A 20,159-nucleotide genomic window follows, 5' to 3' on the forward strand; every position below is an offset into this window, starting at 1 on the left:
AATGATCTCAATAGCTGCATCTTATCAAGTACTTACACGTGTTACCTGATTTAATCTTCACAACTCTATGACATCAATATTGTTATCCTCAAGTTCATGTTTTACATCGAGGGGACACTCTCAATTTAATGAATTTGGAAAAGAATGTTTTCAAAGAGATAATGCTAATATGCAAAATCATATTTTTATATCCAGGATTATAAAAATACTCAATCCTAAATGGTAGATTTGTTTGTAGTGGAAGATGAAATGAACAATTGCATAATCAGAATATTAGCATAAGAAATAAATCTCCCAGAGGTTTGCGGGGCTTATGTTCCCGAGTTTGCCACCTAATGTTGATTTTATGTATTTATAATTGCATATGAGAATTTAACATAATTGTGAACTTGAAATACATATGCCATAAAAACACAGAATGGTCTCTGTCAAGGTTTTTCATATTAATATCACTGTTTTCTCTGTCCTCCTAATACACAGCAGTCCCTGCTTCCCTTTCCTGCTTAATTATTTTTCCGTTGTACTTATCACCATCTGACATGCTTTCTTATTTATTTATTATCCATCCACCCCAGCTAACATGTGAGCTTCACGTGGGCAGGGCCTTTTTCTTTTTTGTTCACTGTGCACCACCAGTGCTTAAAATAGCCGATGGCACAGAGCTGGCATTCAGTGAGTACGTGTCGAATGAATGAAGGAACAAATGAATGACTGAGTCGCCATTCTACCAAGAAGGCAGCTGAAATCCGTTGAGATGATGTGACTGGTCCGGTTACCCAGCTATTGTGAGGCTGAACTGAGGTCCGGCTGACGCTCATCTCTCCTGAGACCACCCAGCGTGCCCAGCTTGGGATGCTCTTCCCAGCCCTTCACCCCTCACCAAGGGATGGTTTCCTGACGCCTCCAGAGCTCCCCCCAGCTTCACATGATGCCCCCCTGACACTGGCTCCTTCCTCCCCAGGGGGTGGACGGGAATGGAGGAGATGAGAGAAGGAGGGAGGAAGGAGGAGAGGTCAGAGCAGGCTGGGTAGCCAGGGCAGAGATGGCTGGAGGCTGAGGCAGGAAGGAAGGAGGGCAGGATTGGTCAGTCTGTCCTGCAGCACTGGAGGGAGGGGTCAGTAATGTGTGGTCACGCTTGCATATCCTTCTAGAGCTGACTTCACTCACGGGAAAATGCCGGGACAGGGCAAGTCCAAGGAGGAATCAGGGATAGTTTCAATCTTGGCAGCTTCTACCCCCACCAACCATTCTGCCCAAGGCCTTTTTCAGCTGGAGAAACGGAGGCCCACTGTAAGAAAGTGACTCTTCCGAGAACATATAGCAAGATAATCGTGAACTCCATTTTTGCCCCTAGGCTGTGTTTACAGTTAATGCCTCAGTCACCTGGCACTCATTACTGCACCTGATAAATATTTATTGAGTAACTACTATGTGCCAGGCAATGTACCAGGTGTTGGAGATAATCTCCTCCCTCTTTCTCTTCCAACCTTCCCTCCTCCCATCCTTCCTTCTCATTCATTCATTCGTTCATTCAGTAACTAGTTACACTATTGAGGCAGTCCAGCCTTATGGATAAGAGTGCTATTTGGAGCTAGACTGTCAGGATACGAACCCTGACTCAGCCACTTACTTTAAGCTGTGTGAGCTTGGCGAGTCACACAAGCCCGACCTCCCTATCTGTAGAATGGGATAATAATAGCACCTTCCTTAGAGTGTTGTGACGAGGATCGAATGAGTTACTGCACACTAAGTGTCTGGAACAGCACCTGACATAGTAAACACTTCATAAACATCAGCTATTATCATTGTTATTGTTATTATGTGCCTGGCTTTGTGCCAGGTGTTGAGGAAATTGCTCCAAAATGTTCCTCTGGCAGGGATCCCTGCAAGCCAGCCCTCGTTTCAGCCTCCCACCTTCTCCTCCCGGCCCCACCCCCAAGAACTGGGCCTTGCGGTGGCTCCCCTTGTCCTATCGGGCTGCCCTGTGCATCTCTTCTCAAGCCAGGAGGAGAGAGGGTCCAGGAAACCGCAGCCTGTCACGATTTTGTCTTTCAGCCTTACCTCCCTCTGCCCTGCCACAAATGTAACCTCAGCCTATCCAGGCCATCATGTTTCTCCAGATTCATCCCCAAATGGTCCTGGGCCTTAATGGATGAAGTACCTTCCAACCATAAGAATGCCAAGCACTTCCTGTCAAGGTCCTTCAAATCCAACTGAAGCGTCATCATCCCCAGGAAGCCCTCCTTCCTTCCCCTTAGCCAAGAATCATGAGATCTGCCTTTGAATCTGCATTTCCCTTTGTTTGCAACTGTTTTTTTCTAATTCTGTGAGCAATGGGGAGCCATGGAGGGTCCTTGAGCAAGTGAGCAACACATTCAAAGCTGCACTTTAGAAGAATGGACTAGACCCTGTAGAGGGTGGAGACAGGAAGGGACTGCAGGTGGGGGAGGCTAGGTATGGAGACTTCTGGGGCAAAAGGGCCTTCAGAGGAATGAGAGTCGAGTCTTTCTGGGCTGCTTCTCCCCTCTCTGCCTACTTCCATCCCCCCACTGTAGAATCAGATCCTGTGATTTTCCCCAACATGACTCACTAAGTCGGTGGGAGAGTCAAAACTGGGACCCCATGCCCTGACCCCTGCAATGCACCTACTTAAGCCTGACCCTCACCACCCCTCACTCCCTCTACCCTCCCCTGCAGCCACAAAGCAGGCTATGGGAACTGGGGATGCGGAATCCGGGGAGGCCAGACTGTGCTGTACACTCATCTGGCTATACATTCATCCCCAGGGCCCAGCAGCTGAGCCGCATACAACAATGCTCCCTCATTCTCTTTGGAGTGAAGGAATGAGCCTATGTTTTTCAATGAATCCCTACATCAACCCTTTGAAGTACATCCTATTTTAACCCATTTTGCAGCTGGGGAAGCTGAAGCTCACAAATATGAAGAGACTTGCCCAGGGTCAGGCAGCCACTAAATGGTAGAGTCAGAATTTGAACCCAGATCTGATTCCAAAGCCAGTGTCTCCCCCACCACGTAGCGAACAGCAGGAGGAACATGAGGCTCCCAAGGCCATGTTCCCTGGGCCCACCCTCGGGAGATCTGGGCAGGCCCTCAGACTGTATGGACAGGGGGTATAGAGCATCTGACTCTCAGCTCAGCTGGGTACCCTGTTTGTTCTGCCAGAGGTCAGGAGAGGGAGGAGGGAAAGCTGACCCCACAGGGTGGAGCAGGGCTTAGCGGGAGGCAGGTGCCTGGGCGCCTGGGTCCTAGTGCCAAGCTTGCATCTGACTTGCTGGGTAACCTGGGCTTGTCCTCCCTGGCTCTGGGCTCAGAGTTGCCCTCTCTGAGAAAAGAGCAACAGGTTTGTGCCTTCTGTGTCAGCCCTGCCTGCTGAGGCTCTGTACCCCTGGAGCCTTGCGGCCCGATGAGGGATGTGGGTCTGGGGGAGCCAGAATTAGAGGACCCCCCTCCTGTTTCTGCTGAGGTTGGAGCAGGCTCTCTCCTGCCCACCTTGGAGATGTGTCCACACAGACAGGCCCCCTGCGGGGGTTGCCCGAGATAGTCTCCAGCCACTGGGAGCAGAGGGTAAGAGCCCAGAGCCCAGCAGCTGGACTCACGTCCTGCTCTACCCCTCAGCACTGCTGTGCCTCTGGATTTGGACTTCATCTCTGCTTGCCTCAGTTTCCTCATCCATAGGCAGCGCCCACACACCTGCCGCCCAGGAGTGTTCGGTAAAAGGCTTGGCTGTGCACTAGAGGCCGCTCAGTAAGGGGAAGCTGCCGTTCCTGCTGTGGGTCCTGACCACCCTGCCCCTGCCCTAGGCTCCTGAGCTCAGTGGGTGTTCCAGCGCTCAGGCCGCAAGGGGCCTGCCCAGGCCCCCCAGCTGGGTTGGGAGTCCTCCCTCCTCGGGAGGGAGACTTGCATTGGAGTGCTCCTGCCAACCCCTCCCTCCTGGCTTGGCAACGTGAAGACAAAGCCGGCCAAAAATATTTGTGTGGGTGGCGGAAAGTTAACTCTTCCGCCTCTCTCTTCTTTCCTGGAAACCGTGGCCACCGTCAAATACAGCAAAACAGAAGCAGAGAGAGAGCAAGGCGAGGCCCCTGTGGGGCGTCAGAGGGAGCCCTGCCCCCCGCGCCCACTCCTGCCTGTTGCCATCTGGCTCTGTGACGGTGTGGGTGGTAGTGGCGGTGGGTGGTGGGGAGCGGGGCTCCATGGGCTTAAAATCACAGCATCCTGCGATGCCAGGGTCGGATGGACCCTCCGGCATCATCCGGCTCAGCCCCAGCCCTTGTGCCTTGCGGCAAGCGGACTCAGGGATACAGAAGGCACCCGCCCAAGGTCCCATGGCCAGTTAGGTCTTTTCAGAATTCTACTGGCTCTTCATGAGATTCGAAGATTCTGTGACCCTCTAGTGTGGAAACCTGGCAGCAGCTGAGTGAGAAAAGGCAGAGAGGAGAGAGGCGCCGGAGCTATCCCTTCCACGTCTCTGTGTCCACCCCCACGGTCAAGGTGTCAGAGCTGGGTTCAGATGGAGCCCTGCCGCTTACTAGCTGTGTGACTTAGGCACAAGCCACTTCGCCTGTCTGAGCCTCAGTTTCCTCACTTCGGAAATGGGATAACAGCAGTACCTCTCTCAAAGCGTTGTCGTGATGATTTATTTCAACAACCTCAGTGAATAACCCAGTGTGGAACAGGTGTTCAGTTCTTCTCTAGGCAGAAGGTTGGCTTCTTTGTGCTCATTTCACTGCCACCGAGGCTGCCGTAACAGGTGCCTGTTATCTTTCTGATTCTGACGCTTGTTTGCCTTTCCCTGGTTGGCGCTGATTTGCCCCAGGGCCTGGTAATGCACTTATCTTTCCCCTTGCCTACCACACTCTCCTGGCACAGCTCCCCAGAGGCCGAGGCCTTGGCCCAGCCTGCTGGGGTGGGGGGTGGGGGGGCCTGACCCCACCTGGAGGGCGGAGGAGTGACCTCCAGGTGAAGGACCACAGCAGGCGAGGTCAGTGTAAGCCCTGAGGTCACTAGTGTCCCCAGACTTTCATCACATCTCAGGATTCTCCACTATTCATGGTCAGCCAGTGTGTGTGTGTGTGTGTGTGTGTGTGTGTGTGTGTGTGTGTGTTGGGGGGGTGGTTCTTCTCTCCCCATTTCCCAATAGGATGAGATTCAGAGAGTGCATACTTGCCAGAGTTATATAGCTAAGCGGTGGTGGAATCTGTTAGCCAAGATCTATAAATCCCGGGGTTTCCTCCCAGTGTACATAGCCACTGGCCCTGTTTTAAGCTCTAGCTGCCCATCCTGGGGCATCTTGTCTACCTCCGCCCTGTGCCTCCACAAATGATTTTCAAGCCTTTGTCTCCAGCCTGAAGCTCTCCCCTGCTCTCCAGGCCCCTACGTGGAGCTGACCACACCCATCTCCCTTGGAAGCCAAATCAAATTCATCTCCCTGCTCCTCTGGACACCTGCTCCTTCCCATGTACTCCTGATCTCTATTAACAAAATCACCCTGTCACCAGAGCGACAAACCTGCAGCCTAGACTCCTCCCTCTTCCTCCACACCCACTCTCCATCTGCCTCCCAGCCCAGCCAGTTCTCCCGCCCAAGTTCCTCTCCCACGCATCCCCTCCCCGCATCCCGCATACCCTATGAAAAGCCTCCTCGTCCCCTCTCTCCGAAATCATCATCTTTGTTAACATTTATAAATAATCGTACTGTTATTATTATGGTTCTTGTTATCATTCACAGCTCCCCCCACCGGATTTTAAGGCTTCATGAAGCCAGAGTACCGTATCTTCTTTATCCCCATTGTATTCCCACTAGCTGGTATGGTGTCTGCCATCAACAGAAGCTCAAGACATTTTTGTGTAATAAAAGAATAGCCAACATGTATTAAATTACATCTCAGAAACCATACTGAGTCCTCGGCATGCATTTTCTCACTTAATTCTCCACGCAACACTACATTGGAAATATTAGAGTTCCTATTTTACAGATGGGAAAGCTGAGGTTCAGAGAGGCCATGTGACTTGCTGCCAGCTCCACAGGCGGCAGGACTCGGGGTCTAGCTCAAAGCCTGGGCACAAAAGCACACTGCTGCCGCCGTCCCTCTTGGGGCACAGCCTCCTCAGGGGGTCCCTGGCCCCAGCCTTGCATCCTCCGCCCCATCGTTCCTGTGATTCCTATGGTGTATGTACCTTTGCAGGCATGTGAGGGAATTCTTTCTAGGCGGTTAAGTATTTTTAAATAACTAGATATTTATTTAATGTGTATTAGGAGGGAAACGACTTAGTACAACATACTTGTGGTTTTCCCACAATTATTGCTTAAGATAAGTCTGAAGTAATAGAAGTAAGTTATTTAAAGTTGATTTATGGAAAAATATTAAGCAAATAAGGTGTCAGGTGGCATAAGGATATGGTGAAAATTTGGGATGTTGAATGACTGAAGTTTGGGACTTTTCCATGGGTGTGTGAGACCTGTATCCCAAGCCCCAGCCAGTTCTCAGGGCCCCCCTCAAGGTGGGCAGGTCTCAGACATTCAGCCCAGAACACCCAGCAGACTATCTCATGTTGCTCTTTCTTTTCTCCCTGGGCAGGCAGATCATCTTGAAGGAGGGCCTCACAGACCAGACACAGGTTGAGAGGAAGGTTTGGGGGCCTACCACCCCACCCAGCCCAGGAGGGCCCCACGGTTGGACCTTGCCCCAGCTCTGGGACTTGGCTGAGGAAGACAAAGCTGCAGAGAGCCAGAGAAGAGACCCCAAGAGGAGCAAAGACTGGTGTTCACACAGGTGGCTGGCCTGGCCCCAGCTTCTCCGCCTCACTAAGGAGAGGCAGCATCATGCTGGGTCCCCACCTCCCACCTCCACCCCGTGCACTCAGCGAAGACAGGCCTACCCCCTGCACCTTCCGGATCCCTGATGGGAGCTACAGGTGTCTGGCCTTGGAGGCTGAGGAGAGCAGCAGCGAGGAGGGCCTCCAGGGAGAGGCAGGGCTCGTGAACTTGGAGGAGGACAGGAATGGGGACAACTCGGCTTGCAGAGCCACCCAAGGGGCACCAGAGCTGCCCAATGCCCTGGGCATCCAGCCACCCAGCTGCTCCAGGGAAGCACGAGGGGGGCCCCAGCATGATAACAGGGCCAGCCAGGACTGGGACGTGGTGAAGCCTCAGCAGGTGGTGACAGCCCGCTCCAGCTCCAGCCCCAGCCCTGGGCCCAGGGTTGCCCAGAAACCAGGTAAGCTCACACCCCTTTCCTCCTGGACTGCCAGAGCCCACCGGGGACCCCACAGGTCTCCTAACCATACTTTCCCATGATACGTAACAGTGCCTCACAGTCCCACGGCCACGCCCCAATTAACAGCTGTGGGGAGACAGGCGGGGGGCTGGGAGTTTCGTGCAGACCCAGCTGTGCAGCATCTACACCCACTCTTTTCTCTGCCAAAGGGGGCACATGACAAGTCCGCGAGAGGAAGCCCTGTGAGCATGCTCGGCTAAACGGAGGTCCATCTCTCCCTCTTGTCTGCCCTTAATCATTCATGGCAACAAATGGCCTTGGATTCCAGGCAATGATGGGGCAGGATGGCCTCACTGAACATACTGTACCCCGGCTGCTCGAGGGTGCTGGGGACACAGCACTGGGCAAAGCAGATGAGCTTGCTGCCCTCGTGGAGTTCTCGAGGTACAGGCTAAAGCCTCGGATCCAATCTGACCTCCTGATTTTGCAGGTGGAAAAACTGAGGCCCAGAGGGAGCAAGAGACTACTCCAGGTCTCTCGGCCTGTTGGTGGCTGAGCTGGGCCACATTCTTCCCCCAGGCCCCTGTTTCCCATCTATTAGAGACGACAGAGGCAGGATCTATGTCACCTGGGCTGCAGCGAGGACCCAAGGACAGTGTATAAGGAAGAGTTCAGGGTGCACTGCCTGGAAGGAAGGAAGGAAGGAAGGAAAGAAGGATGGAAGGGAGGGAGTCAGGGAGGGAGGAAGGAAGGAAGGATGGAAGGGAGGGAGTCAGGGAGGGAGGGGGGAAAGAAGGAAGGCGGGGAGGAAGGAAAGGAGGGAGAGAGATCATTTCCCCACAGGCTCAGGAGACAGCAGAGCAGGGCAGGACAGGGAAACCCACACTGGATCACCTTCATTGCCCGGGCCCATGGAAACGCTGAAGTGGGTCCAGACGGGGAGGATGTGAGCCCAGCCATGCTTACTGAGGCAGGAGCCGCCGCCAGCAGATGCTGGGGGCACAGGGCATGTGGGCCACACAGGCCTGGGAGGGCTAATGCGTCAGGAAACTGGAGGAACACCTCGTTTCTCTGCAGGCAAAGCTGCTGCCCTGGCTGACATCCCACCGGCCGTCCCGCCCACTCTCCTTTCTGAAATAATTCTCGCCAGGCTCTGATCCCCCTCCATGGCCAGCATTGCCCGCCCCCCCCGCCCCCGCCCCACTCCCCCACACTTGGGTCACACAGGGAGCTGGACGGGATCTCCAGCAGATGCCTTCGATGCATCAAGGGCAAGAAGAAGGAGGACCCAGGAGGGCCCAGCAGCCTTGAACTTGGAGATGGGCCCTCATACCAGAGTCAGCCCAAACTCAGGTCCCCAAGAGCCTGCAAGCCCCAGGACCTGCTCCCTTTCCTCTCACAGACCCTGGCTGAGGGTCAGGAGCCATGGTGCTGGTTCTGGACCTGATACCAACCGGCCAAACCCCAGCAAACTGCTTTCCCTTGGTGAGTTTCAGTTTCCTCATTCGTGAAAATGAAATTAAAATAGGAGCCCTCTCTACCTCACAGAGCTATCGTGAGGTTGCAATGCTCTTAGATTGGGTTAGTGTTTTGGAAATTTTAGAGTGATCACGTGATGGACATTAATAATAATTAAAATGATCATCACCAACTCAACAGTACGAAAGCTATTATTTGTTAAGTAAGCCCTTATGTGCCCAGCCCACTGTGCTAAGAGCTTTACCTATATCATTTCACTTAACCTCATAGCAATCTCCATGAGGGACATACTACGATTATCTCCATTACACGGATGAGAAGATTGAGTCTCAAAGAACATAGGTGACTTGTCTAAGACTCCTGACTCGTAAGCTGCTGCGCCATGATTCAACCATGGTTTTTTGAATGCAGGACTTTGTTCTTAGCCACCACTGTATTCTGGAGTTACAAGGGGACAGTGTCGTCTGTGACCTCCTGAAGTGGAAGAGACCATGAATGAAGGCAGGAGAGGGCCCACCTTTAATGAATCCTGTTGGCTCCTTACACAGAGCTAGGTCATTTTGTGGTATCCCATTCTCGTCCATCTCACTACATGGCCTTCCAAGGCAGGTATTAATCTCCCCATTTTATAGGTGACACAGCTGAGGCTCAGACACCTAAGTCCCTTGCCCAAAGTCACATTGTCAGTGTGGGAGCTGAGACTACGATCAGTCTTTCTTCCTCACAGTCTGGCTCATTTCTTCCTTTAATGTCCAGCCAAATGGCCTCCAGTTCTGGCCTGAACATTTCTAAGGATGGAGGGGGCAGGAGTGACCTTAGGACGAATGTCTCAGGGAAGTCTTCTTGGAGGTGGAGGCAGAAAGGAAGCTGGGTCTTGCAGGAGAGTTGAAATCCAGGTGGTCTTGGGTCAGAGCCTACTCTGGCCTTTCTGCTCCCTCAGGAAAGGGAGCGGCCAGAGTCCCTTCTCTCTGCCTGGAGATCCGGAGGTAAGAGGCCTGTGGAGCCGCCAGGTTATTAGCGGATTAGGGCTTCCTTTTAAAGCTTCCTCCCGGTACCGCCAAAGGATTATAAGCATCTTCAGACAATTACCCCCGTCCTTCCGCAATTATACCGCCTCTCTTGAGTGCCCCCTGGCAGTTTTAAGGATGGGTCATGGCATCTTCTGCCTTGGGCCCCCACCACCTGGGGTGGGTGGGTACTGCTGCCATTTCTCTAAAGCCTGAGTACCAGCTGAGCGGGGCAAAGTGTCGTCCTCGGCAGGCTGGAGGGGCAAAGGGTGCAGAGAGTTGAGGTGAGCAGTGGCCGGCAGCTCAAGTTTCCTGCCATCAGGGGAGAATATATATGGGCAGGAAAGTGTCGGGTAGGGCTCATGATTGGGACTCCGCCAGCGATAGCTGGTCCACAGCTCACCAAGAGAGCCGGGAGCTACTGCCACTGTCCTCACCACAAGGTCTCAGCTGCGCGTAACCAGCAGGGCCGGTCGAGATTATTGTGGCGATAATCTTGTGGAGACTCTGAAGCCCAGAGATGGCAAGCAGCTTGTCCAAGGTCACACAGCCCATTGGTACAAAGCTCGAGCTGGAACCCAGGGCTTTTGCCCCCCAGTACAGCTGCCACATGCTGTCCTGTTTTGTATGGGTTACTTCATTTCGTCCTCTGGACAACCCTATGAAGTTCATACTTTCCTTACCTCTGCTTCGCAGATGAGGAAACTAAGGCACAATGAGTTTAAGTGACTTGTCACAGTCTTAGGCCCGTGGGTGGAGGAGCCGAGGTTTGAACCCCAGGAGGTCTGGGCTCATGCTTTCAACCACCTTCTGTGCTGCCTTGTCTCCATGGAAACAAGGCAGCAGGCTGTGTTCCTCCACCCACCTAGGGCTGGAAAAAGGTTGTTCAAGCTCTGGAGGATGGTGGAGGATTCTGCCAAGCCATATTTCACCCCCTCCCGTACACTTAGGGAGACCTGGGACCCACTACTGATCCAGCCCCTCCTGCATCTGTGGCTTGGGGAGAGCTACCTTCCCTCCTCCCCAGGCCATTTGCTACCGGGGGCCTTTCCAACTCTAATGGACACGCTCTGAGCCTCTAAGGTGGGGATGAGGGTGTGAATCTGGCTTGTCAGATGCACCCTGCCCCTGGCCGTGTCTATACCGTTGAGGCAGAGGAACCCCTGGCCACTGTAGGAGCTGACAGTGGTCACTGGACCAAAGACAAGACGCCTGCTCTTTAGGCCTGTGGGAGAAGGTAGACAGAGCAGGAGGCTGGGCGGGATGCCATCCACGCCCCCTCTCACTTCCACAGGGACCAGCATAGGAGGGCAATGGTGTGGGAGCAAGACGCACAGGCTCACACGTACCTCACACATGCACTCACGCACGGTCACACCCCCCCAAAGGGGTGCAGATATGCACATGGTATGTCCACACCGTGTTCTTACGCAAATACGCACATGGATATAATCACACATCCGCACACTCGTGCACACATATGCATGCCCTCAGACACCTACATATCCACGCACGGGGCATACCGCAGTACACCCTTCCACACACACACACACACACACACACACACCCCTCACTCGGGCGTGCCTACCTTTCACATGTGGACATATGTATCAGAATGCACACAGAGCTACAGTCCCACCTGGAAACATCCAAGCACACATATTCCCTTCCTTACATACAGGTTAAAAGCATGTTCTTTTCTCCATTTTCTTTTGCTCACATACCTACACTTTAAAATCTCTCCCACACGCACACATTCTCTCCTACAGGCATATCCACTCTTGCACACCCACTGTCACACACCTACGTATAGACTGAACCACTTTCTGTCCTCCTTCCTCTTCCCCATCTCTTTCTCTTTCATACCCACCCACACAGTAATTCTAGCTTCTCTCCTCCCTCCCTCTCTCTCTCTCACCCACACAGTTTGTTTCCTGGTTCCCCACAGGCTGGGCTATAGCCACTTTTCTAGCACATGTACTCATCAGGCAGGCAGTAGCTTACCTGGTGCCAATCCCCAGGACCCCCTCCATGTGTCCCACCTCCACTTGTGACAGCCCCAGCGCAAGATCCGCACAGGGCCAGAGGGATTCTCTGCAGACCCTGAGGCCCACCAGAGGGATGGGAGCAGCCAGGGAGGGTTTGCCCCCCTGTCACCTGACCTCCTGCACGCTGAGCCCACCCGCTGGGGACAGGGGATGTCCCAAACACAGGCCACCTGCAGCTCTGGGTTTCACAGGCCCTTCGCTGGGGTGGGCTCACATCAGCACACTTCTAGCTTCCTCTAGCAGAAATCTAAACACAGAACCTTGATATGAAAGACAAATGAAAGTGGAACCACCCTTCACCCTGGTTGAAGGGGTGGGGTACTTGGAACCCAGGGAAACTTTGGTGAAAACCCAGGCCAACGCTTTTCCAAGTGTAGTTTTTTTTTCAAAATTGGTGGGAGTGTGAAAGGTGCTGTTATCAGTACTGTTTCCAAGCCCACTGGCTCCTTACCACTGGGAGGGTGTGTTAGAATGTGGGCGTCTCGACTGGTACCAGCATCCCCACTTGACTCTGAGGCACACTGACCACTGCCATGGGGCTCTGCTAGCTCAATCTGAATGGCATTTAGTTCAATGAAAAGATGGGGAACTGAAACCCAGGAGCCACACAGCCTCCCTGCCCTGGCTGCTCCTGACCCACCCGTTAAGCCCGGGGATGGCCCCAGGCCAGCGGGGAGGTGGCAAGCTTCCTCGGTCCCCATCTGTCTGAGTCCTGTCAAGGTAGACAGTTATGCTAGTCACCAGGGCTGAGAAGGGGGAGGGAAGATGGGCCTGAGGGGTACCGCATCTGGGTCAGAAAGGAAAGGGGCTGGGGAGGTGGGGATGGTATCAGTTCTGGGGACAGAATCACAAAGACACATTTAAGACAGGGGTGGTTGGTGGGAATTGAGAAAAGATGGGGAGACAGGAAGAACTGGGTGAAATGAAAGCAGAGGATTTTAGGGACTGACCTGGAGATACAAAAAAGGAGGAGGAAACAGAGAGGCACAACGAGGTAGCAGAGTGCGGCACAAGGGAAGAAAGCGGGAGAAAAGGGGGACCGCCGGGATCCCCGGGCCGAGCCCGCAGGGAAGGGAGTCGCCCCTCGGGCGGGGGGGGGCGGGGAGCTGGGCGGGGCGGCGGGCGGGGCGGCGCTAGGGCCCCGGGGAGCGGGCGGCAGGAGGGCGGCTGGTCCTCCCGCCCGCCCAGCCCTCCCGGCTCCCGGCTCCGGGTCCCCGAGCAGCCCGCTAGGAGGTGGTGGCGGCGGCGGCGGCGGCGGCGACGCGGAGGGGGCGCCCGGGGCGGAGCGGGGACGGCGGGGGTCTCGGGGCGGGGCGCACTGACGGACGCGGCCAGGTGCGCGGAGGCGGCGGCGCCGGTGAGCTCGGGGACCGCGCGCGGCGGCGGGAGGTGAGTGAGGGGCGCTGGCGGGGCAGGGGTGCCGGCGCCCGGCGAGCCTCGCCCCTTCCCACCTGTGCTGTTCCCCGCGCCGCCCAGGTGGAGGTGGTACATCTGGGCTCCGGTCCCCGCGCACAGGGTGACCTTGGCCGAGTCGCTGCTACACTGTGGACCTCAGTTTCCCCATCTGTACGGTGGCGGGGGGGACGGGGGGAAGTGCTGGGGAAAGCTGGAATCTCTCGAGCAGCCCCGGAGCGGGAGGACGCCCCGACGCGGGGAAGCTACTTCCCGGGGCTGCGCGGGGGGTCCGGCGCTCGAGCCCCAACCCGCGAGCGCCTCGGGGGGCCGGGGCAGCCCGGGCTGACGGGTGGGCACCCGCCGGAGGGGTCTGCGGGCCGCTAGCCGGCTCCGGGAAAGGCGGGCTGGGCTCGCGCCGGGGTGACCAACATGGGCGCCCGTGGGGCAGCAGAACGGCGTGTGCTGGCCTCGCGTCCCCCTTCCCGCGGGCGGGGCGGCGGCGCCGGGCTCTGGCGGCGCGGGCGACGCATGCGGGACGCAGAACCTTCCGACCGCGGGGAGCAGCGGCCGAGCCCCCTGGGCAGATCGAGGCCCTTCCTGAGCGCCTAGGGGCAGAGGAGGAACTGTCCTAAGGGCTCTACAGCAGAGTCGCACAACACCCTGACCGCTACCCCGTTTGCAAGGTGAGAGCCATGGAGGTGAAGTGAGGGGAGGGTGGGGCTCCTTCCGAAGCCCTACATTGCGGAATCAGGGGCTCCAAGCAACCCCTGACAAGACCTCTCTGAGGACTCTGGGGCAAGGGTCTCCCTTTCTCCCTACCGCCACCCCCAAGTTATGGGCTTACTCTGGATTGGGACAGGGACCCCCTGAGTTCCCGGTCTCGGTTGTCTACAAGGAACAAGAGTGAGCAGGGAAGCACCAGACACCCCAGTCCCCACCCTATCCTGAGTGACAAGTGACACTGGAATAAACCAACTTGCTGTGTGATCTGGACGCAAGCCCTGTCCTTGCTGGCTTCCAGTGACAGAGTGGGCAGAGGACCCCCGAGGGGACAACTGCATTGGAGACAGCAGGGACTGGGTGGGTGAAGGGGGCAGTCTGAGGGTGCCCCGCCCCTGTCATGATGCAAGGCCTAGGATGAGAGCAGATGCTGATCAGAGAGACTAGGGTATGCTGGGGTAAGAGACTGGAAGTCTTGCTGGTGCCCACCAGCCTGTCACCACCCCCATGCCTGCCCCCCCACTCCTGTGCTGGGGGGCAGAGCCACAAACAAACCTCGGTATTACCTCAGGCAGTGGGATGGGACTCCTTGAGGGAGTTGAAAATACCCTTTGGAGTGGGGTCCCCTCCTTCTGTCTCTATATGAGATCTTGGTTTGGCTCTTCCTCCTCTCTGGTCCTCAGTTTCCCCATCTGTACAACAAGGGGAATGGACTAGAATCACTCTAGTTTGATATTCAGAGAACTTCCGAAAGGCAAGGTTTGTGCTGCCGTGCTGCCCCAGCTCCCACTTTTTTCAGGGTGGCCCCCACTTTGCAAGCCGTGGGCTAGCTCCCCCCATCTCCCAAGCTAGCACCTAAATTAAGCTGTGGTTGGAATCAGCACTTATGGTTAAAAATAAGACCTTTAACCCCTTCCCTCTCTTGTTGGCTGTTGCCCTTCCCCTAAGGTGAAAAAAAGGACAAAACCCTGTGGCATTCAGGTGCCCGCTCCCTAGCTGATCCCCAGCTTCTTTGGTCAGCATTTTATCTACTCTCCCCATTCTAGAGTCAGGGAGACTGAGGCTGGGGAGGGGATGAGCTCTGCCCCGGGTAGTTCTGTGAGTAGAAGGCAGCAGAGCCCCCCTCCTTAGGACAGAGCAGTTCCTTGATAAGGGAGGGGGCCTAGTGACAGAGGAGCATCTGGAGAGATGGGAGAAGCACAGGAGGAACAGTCTCTATGTGTCCTTTTCCCCCTATCTCCATGGTTGACACATGTCACCCTGAGTCTAGGAGTCCCTCCACCTGCCGCGCTGCTGTCCCATGGGCCTGGCCTGGGAGGCACCTTTTCCTTCAGGGCAGCTCCCAGGCTTCCAGACATGAGCTCATCAGAGCTGCTGATGCCAGGAAGGGAGGGACCGAGGTCGGGAAGCAGGCAGGGCTGCCCAGCTCGGGGCACTGCAGGCCCCCAGGGAAGTGGAAGGGCGCCTCCATTGTGGAGGGTTTGTAGGCTCTGGCCCCCACTGTTGTGTGGAGGCAGGGACAAGCTTGGCCAGCAGAGGGTCAACGGGGGTGGGGATGAGGATGGCCAAGTGCCCTCAGCTGCAGGGCAGGGGCCTGGGTGTTAAGCTGATCTCTGCTGCTTGCTTGCTGTGTGACCTTGGGTGAATCCCTTGCTCTTTATGGACCTCAGTGTCCCTGGCTAGCTACAGGATGAGGTGGGTCCTTAGGCACTAGGGTTACAGTAATGAACAAGAGAGATGGGTCCCTGTCCTCAAGGAGCTTGCATTTTGATTGGAGAAATAGACAAGAAAAAGGATGGCAAAGAAAAACACAAGATATTTTCAGATAGAATATATATATATGCCATGCTGCTAAGATGGAGAACAATTTGGAGGGGATACTTTGTGTTGGTGGTTAGGGAAGGCCTCTCTTACTCCATTGGAGTGGAGACCTGAATATTATTTGGAAGAGTGGTCATGGCTGGCTTCAGGGAGGAGGCATGTCCAGGACCTGGGTCTAGAAGAATGGGAGGGATTTGGTTGGGAGGAAGGGTATTTCAGAGGACAATAAATGGTTTAAACTGGGAGCTGGGGTGGGGGTACGGTTGGGGGCGGCCATTGGCTATAGATTATGAAAATGCCTTCATCCCTCGTGGCTTCAGGCTGCAGACCCAAAGGAGCCCCAGGCCTGTGATCTGGTCAGAGGAGTGGCTGGGCTCTGCTGAGTTAGGCCTGCGTGTATGTGTGTGAGCTCATAGTCCTTTGTGAACTGTCCCTGGACACTGGGGCTCAGTCTCTACCTAGTGTGGCCAGAGGAGGAATCAGTGTGGGGACAGTCTCCAGGCCCTGTAATTCCAGAGGCTTACAAAAGCCCTCTCTCTCCAGAATGAAATCTTTACCAACTGGCCACTGCCTGAAATTCCACCATCCTAGCTTCATCTTTTCCACTTGGTGAGGCAGGATAGTATGGGATTGTGGCAACCCTCTACTCCCCTGCTCAGCCTCCCAGGCCCACTGCAGGTGAAGCAAAGTTCAGTCTACTCCTGTGTGACCAGCTTCCTGCATGGCTAACCCGCAGATTCTGTGGCTGGACCCCTGGGTCCTCCTCCTGGCTAGCTGGGAGATCTGAAGCATATTATATAACCTCTCTGGGCTTGCGTTTCCTCATCTATAAATAGAAATAATAATAAACCCTATCTTTACTGTTGTTTTGAAGTTAAATGATGATAAATGCTAAAAAAGATAATTCTTACTTCTTAAATAGTATTGTCGTGTTTTGATCTGTTAAAATAGCAAGGCTTTGAGGAGATGGACCCTAGCTCAAGACTCACATCTTGAGCTTTTTGATGTTTGGCCAGGAACAGGTTTTGATGGCGGGAGGATGGGCACAGCGCAGTGGGAAAGGGCCTGGACTGCACTTCAGGAACAAATACTTGAACCTCTAGTCTTAGCTAACTGGCTGGTGGTCTGGGACAAATCATTTGTTTCCTCTGGGGCTCAGGCTTCGGTTCTGAGCTGCAATGAAATGGGGTAGGAAGGATGTGAGAGGATCATGGGAGTGAAAGATCTCAGCGGACACCAAAAACTTGGGGCCAGCTAGGAAGGGGCAGGCTAGATGAGCCCCACGGACAAGAGAGTAGGCTGACCTGAGACTCACACATCTAATCTTCTGGAATAAAATCTCTTGGAGACTAAGAGTGTTCGAGAGATAAAAACCAAAGTTCTTGAAAAAAAGTTAATATTTATGGTTACTTACTATGTGCCAAGGGTATCCTAGGTTCTTTACATGTCAACAACTCCATGAAGTAAGTGCTGTTTTATCAACATTTTACAGATGGGAAACTCCGGCACAGAGAGGTTAAGTGAGCTTCCCCAAGGTCACACAGCTGGTAAGTGGCTAGATTCAAACCCAGGCAGTTTGGCTCCAGAGCCTGTGAGCTTAACTTCTGCACAATCTCTTCTACTTTAGATGGTGTGCCAGAAGCTCAGAGAGGCCAGGCCACCTGCTTAAGAACACACAGCATTCCTCTTTGATCTTCTTCACCTTTATCCCTCAGGTCTTGGAAAGAGGAACCTGAGGTCTGGAGTCTGGGGTTCTGAGGTTGGCCCCTGAGCCAGCTCAGCCTTTTTTCTCCCTACCGCCCTCCTCCCCTGGGAGTAGGTCAGGGAGGATCAAGCGTACCCTGGGAGGGCTGTGGGCACGGAGGCCCTGCCAGGGCCTGGCGAGTGGTATCATTAGTGTCATAGAGCTTGAGCGGATCCAAGAGCTTGGGTTGTAATGAACTCCTATGGAGTCTGGCATGCCTCCCCTCACTGTACAGATGGGGGAAACTGAGGTCAGAGGGTCCAGGGACCAGCCCAAGGTCACACAGGTAGGAGGTGCTCTTTCTCCCCAGCCCTCCTGCCCTGCCTTCTGGGATGCTTAGTACTTGTGGGCTCCATGAGGCAATGGGACTTGGGGACACTCCCCCTGATCCCCAAGGTGGCCCTGGTCTCAGCCAGGACATGATTCCTGATATGGGGCCCTTTGGGAGGGTACATGGAGTTGGGGGGAGGGCGCTGATAAAAAATAGACTGTCACGCGCATGGGGAACAAGTATGCCACCACCCAGCGGGCTCCAGTTGGCTCCCCCAGGCCCTGCTGCCCAGCCCCACTCAGGGCTCCCGCTGGGGGCTCCGCCCACCCCACCCTGGCACTGGGCCTGAGGCTGAATGCTCTCCCTCCCCCACCCCTGCCCAGCCGCCAGGCAGATGGCGCTCTCACTGAGCCTGGGTGGGCCCGAAGCTCAGCCGTAGGCTTTAAGCTGTGCCGGTGGGAGCTGGTGTCAGCACACGCTGGCTGTGTGATCTTGAGTGAGGCTCTTTCCCTCTCTGGGCCTCAAACACACCAGAGTAATGCTACCGGTGAAAGCTCTTGACTGCTTCCAAAGTCTTTGCCAGATTCCATGGCTCCTTTTAACCCAGCGGCCCGCGCTGGAGACCCACCTCAGAGCGCGATGTGCCCTGCAAAACCCACTCAGCTGGAGGGTAGCGGAGCAGAGGACTGGACCCAGAGAATCTTGCAAACCCCAGTCCCGTACAACTTCTTCAGGGTGAGCAGGGCCAGAAACCACGGAGGTAGGAGGCTTTGCAGTATTGATGTGAGCCGTGTTTTTATCCATTTATTCCTTCATTCAGTCGACAAAGGTTTACTGAGCCCCAGCCATGGCCTACGCACAGAGGCAGGGACAGAACAGAGGAATGACAGCCAAGGTCCCTGCCCTTCAGGACTGCTTACTGTCGTCAGTCAGGGCAGACTGACGCTTAGAAAAATATGATGGAATTACAGATCTAATGAGAGTTTGGAGGAGAGGCAGAGGAATGTGACCTCCGAGGGCAGGCAGCCCTCCCTGAGACCCAGAAACAGACCTGAAGGGTGAGAAGTGTGGTCAGAAAGGGACAACCCAGGGGGTAAGGAAGAAAGCATTCTAGGCTTTCTAAGCAGCAGCTGATGCCAAGGCCCTGGGGTTAGGAGGTGCTTGGGCCCTGTCTGAGCGCTTGAAAGAGGGCCAGCAAGGCTGGAGGGTAGGGCGGTGAGGCACCGTGGTGGGGGAGGGGGGGCTGCAGCGGGGAAACTCGGGCAGTGGGGCTGGTCACGCAAGGCCTGGAGCTTGCGAAGGGGTTTGAGATCCATCCTGGGAAGGAGGAGTGGCTCCCAGGGCTGGTCTGGGAGGCGGTCTTGCCTTCCTCTCTTCTTTCCCTTGGATCTGCACCCTGATAGAGCTGCCACGGGGTCCTTCCGCACTCCCCCACAGCCTCCTTACCCAACGTCCGGATCTTTGTTTGCAGCTTAATGGCCACTTGATGCACCCCACCTTCCAGGAGGTTCTGGTGGTCCATCAGGCCTCAAATGCAGGCTGGTGAGGGCATGTTCTTAGCTACTCACTCGGTTGAGTGCCTCTGTTCAGGATAATTCTTACTTCCTTTTATTCCTGTGAGAGCCTGTGGACCCAAGGAGGTTTGGCCTGTGGCTGAATGAAGGCCTGCCCCAGGACTGCCTACCACTGCCTGTCACTGCCACCTGTCCCCTGCCCCACACCAAGCAGCACCATTCAACTCCAAAGCCCCTTAGGGCCAAACCCTAGGAGGAGTCGGGGGGCCTGTATTCTGAGCCCAGGTCCGCTGTGTGCTCTTGGGCACATCCCTTCTCCTCTCTGGGCCTCAGCCTCTCCATCTGTCTTGTAGGGCAATACTCTAGTTTTCTGTGCTCAGTGTCTGGCCCATGGACACACTATCAGTATCCCCTGGAAGCTTCTTAGAAAGGCAGACTCTCAGGCCTCACCCTCCACCTCCTGCATCTGAATCTGCATTTTAACAACATCCCCGAACAATTACATTACGTGTCCGTTAGAGTTGGAGAGGCCCTGTTCTAGGTCGGCCACTTTTAAACTTAAACATTTTTTTAAATTAAAAGCTTTAGAATCTTCCTCTCTCTCTGAAGTTTTACATACGAAACGCATAAGAGGGGAACCACCCACTCTATATTTATTCATCGCATGAATAGGGAGAGGGAGGAGTGTGGAGGGGTGGTTGAGGCCTGGGCGTATTAGGATGGGCATCGGAAGGGAGGAGGAAAAGATAACAGGAAGAGGGTGGGGGTGGTGCCGCATCTTCTCAGGCTTCTTCCTTTTCCCTGGAGAGCTCCTGGCAGGTGCCTCGAAAAGCATTTTCAGCTCTGACATCCAGGGTCCTTTGTCTCACGGGTTTGGAAAGATGGGCTTGGAAGGAAGGCACTTGACCGTCCACAGCCTAGCAACC

At 54.9% G+C, this 20,159-nt stretch overlaps 1 protein-coding gene across 4 annotated transcripts in view; it reads left to right on the top strand.

Moving 5' to 3' along the window:
* Positions 1-6,611: 6,611 nt before the first annotated feature.
* The window catches only part of SYNPO (synaptopodin), a 37,607-nt gene continuing 24,059 nt past the window's right edge, over positions 6,612-20,159 (top strand). Inside the window, exon 1 of one of the 4 annotated variants that reach the window (XM_032395280.1) lies at positions 6,612-7,234. In XM_032395280.1, coding sequence (XP_032251171.1) covers positions 6,841-7,234 — 394 coding nt within the window. In that variant the 5' untranslated portion in view covers positions 6,612-6,840. The other 3 variants (XM_032395276.1, XM_032395279.1, XR_004298170.1) reach the window with 3 other exon arrangements.

Source organism: Phoca vitulina, unplaced genomic scaffold (assembly GCF_004348235.1).
Source record: "Phoca vitulina isolate PV1807 unplaced genomic scaffold, GSC_HSeal_1.0 scaffold83, whole genome shotgun sequence".
Classification (NCBI taxonomy): domain Eukaryota; kingdom Metazoa; phylum Chordata; class Mammalia; order Carnivora; family Phocidae; genus Phoca; species Phoca vitulina.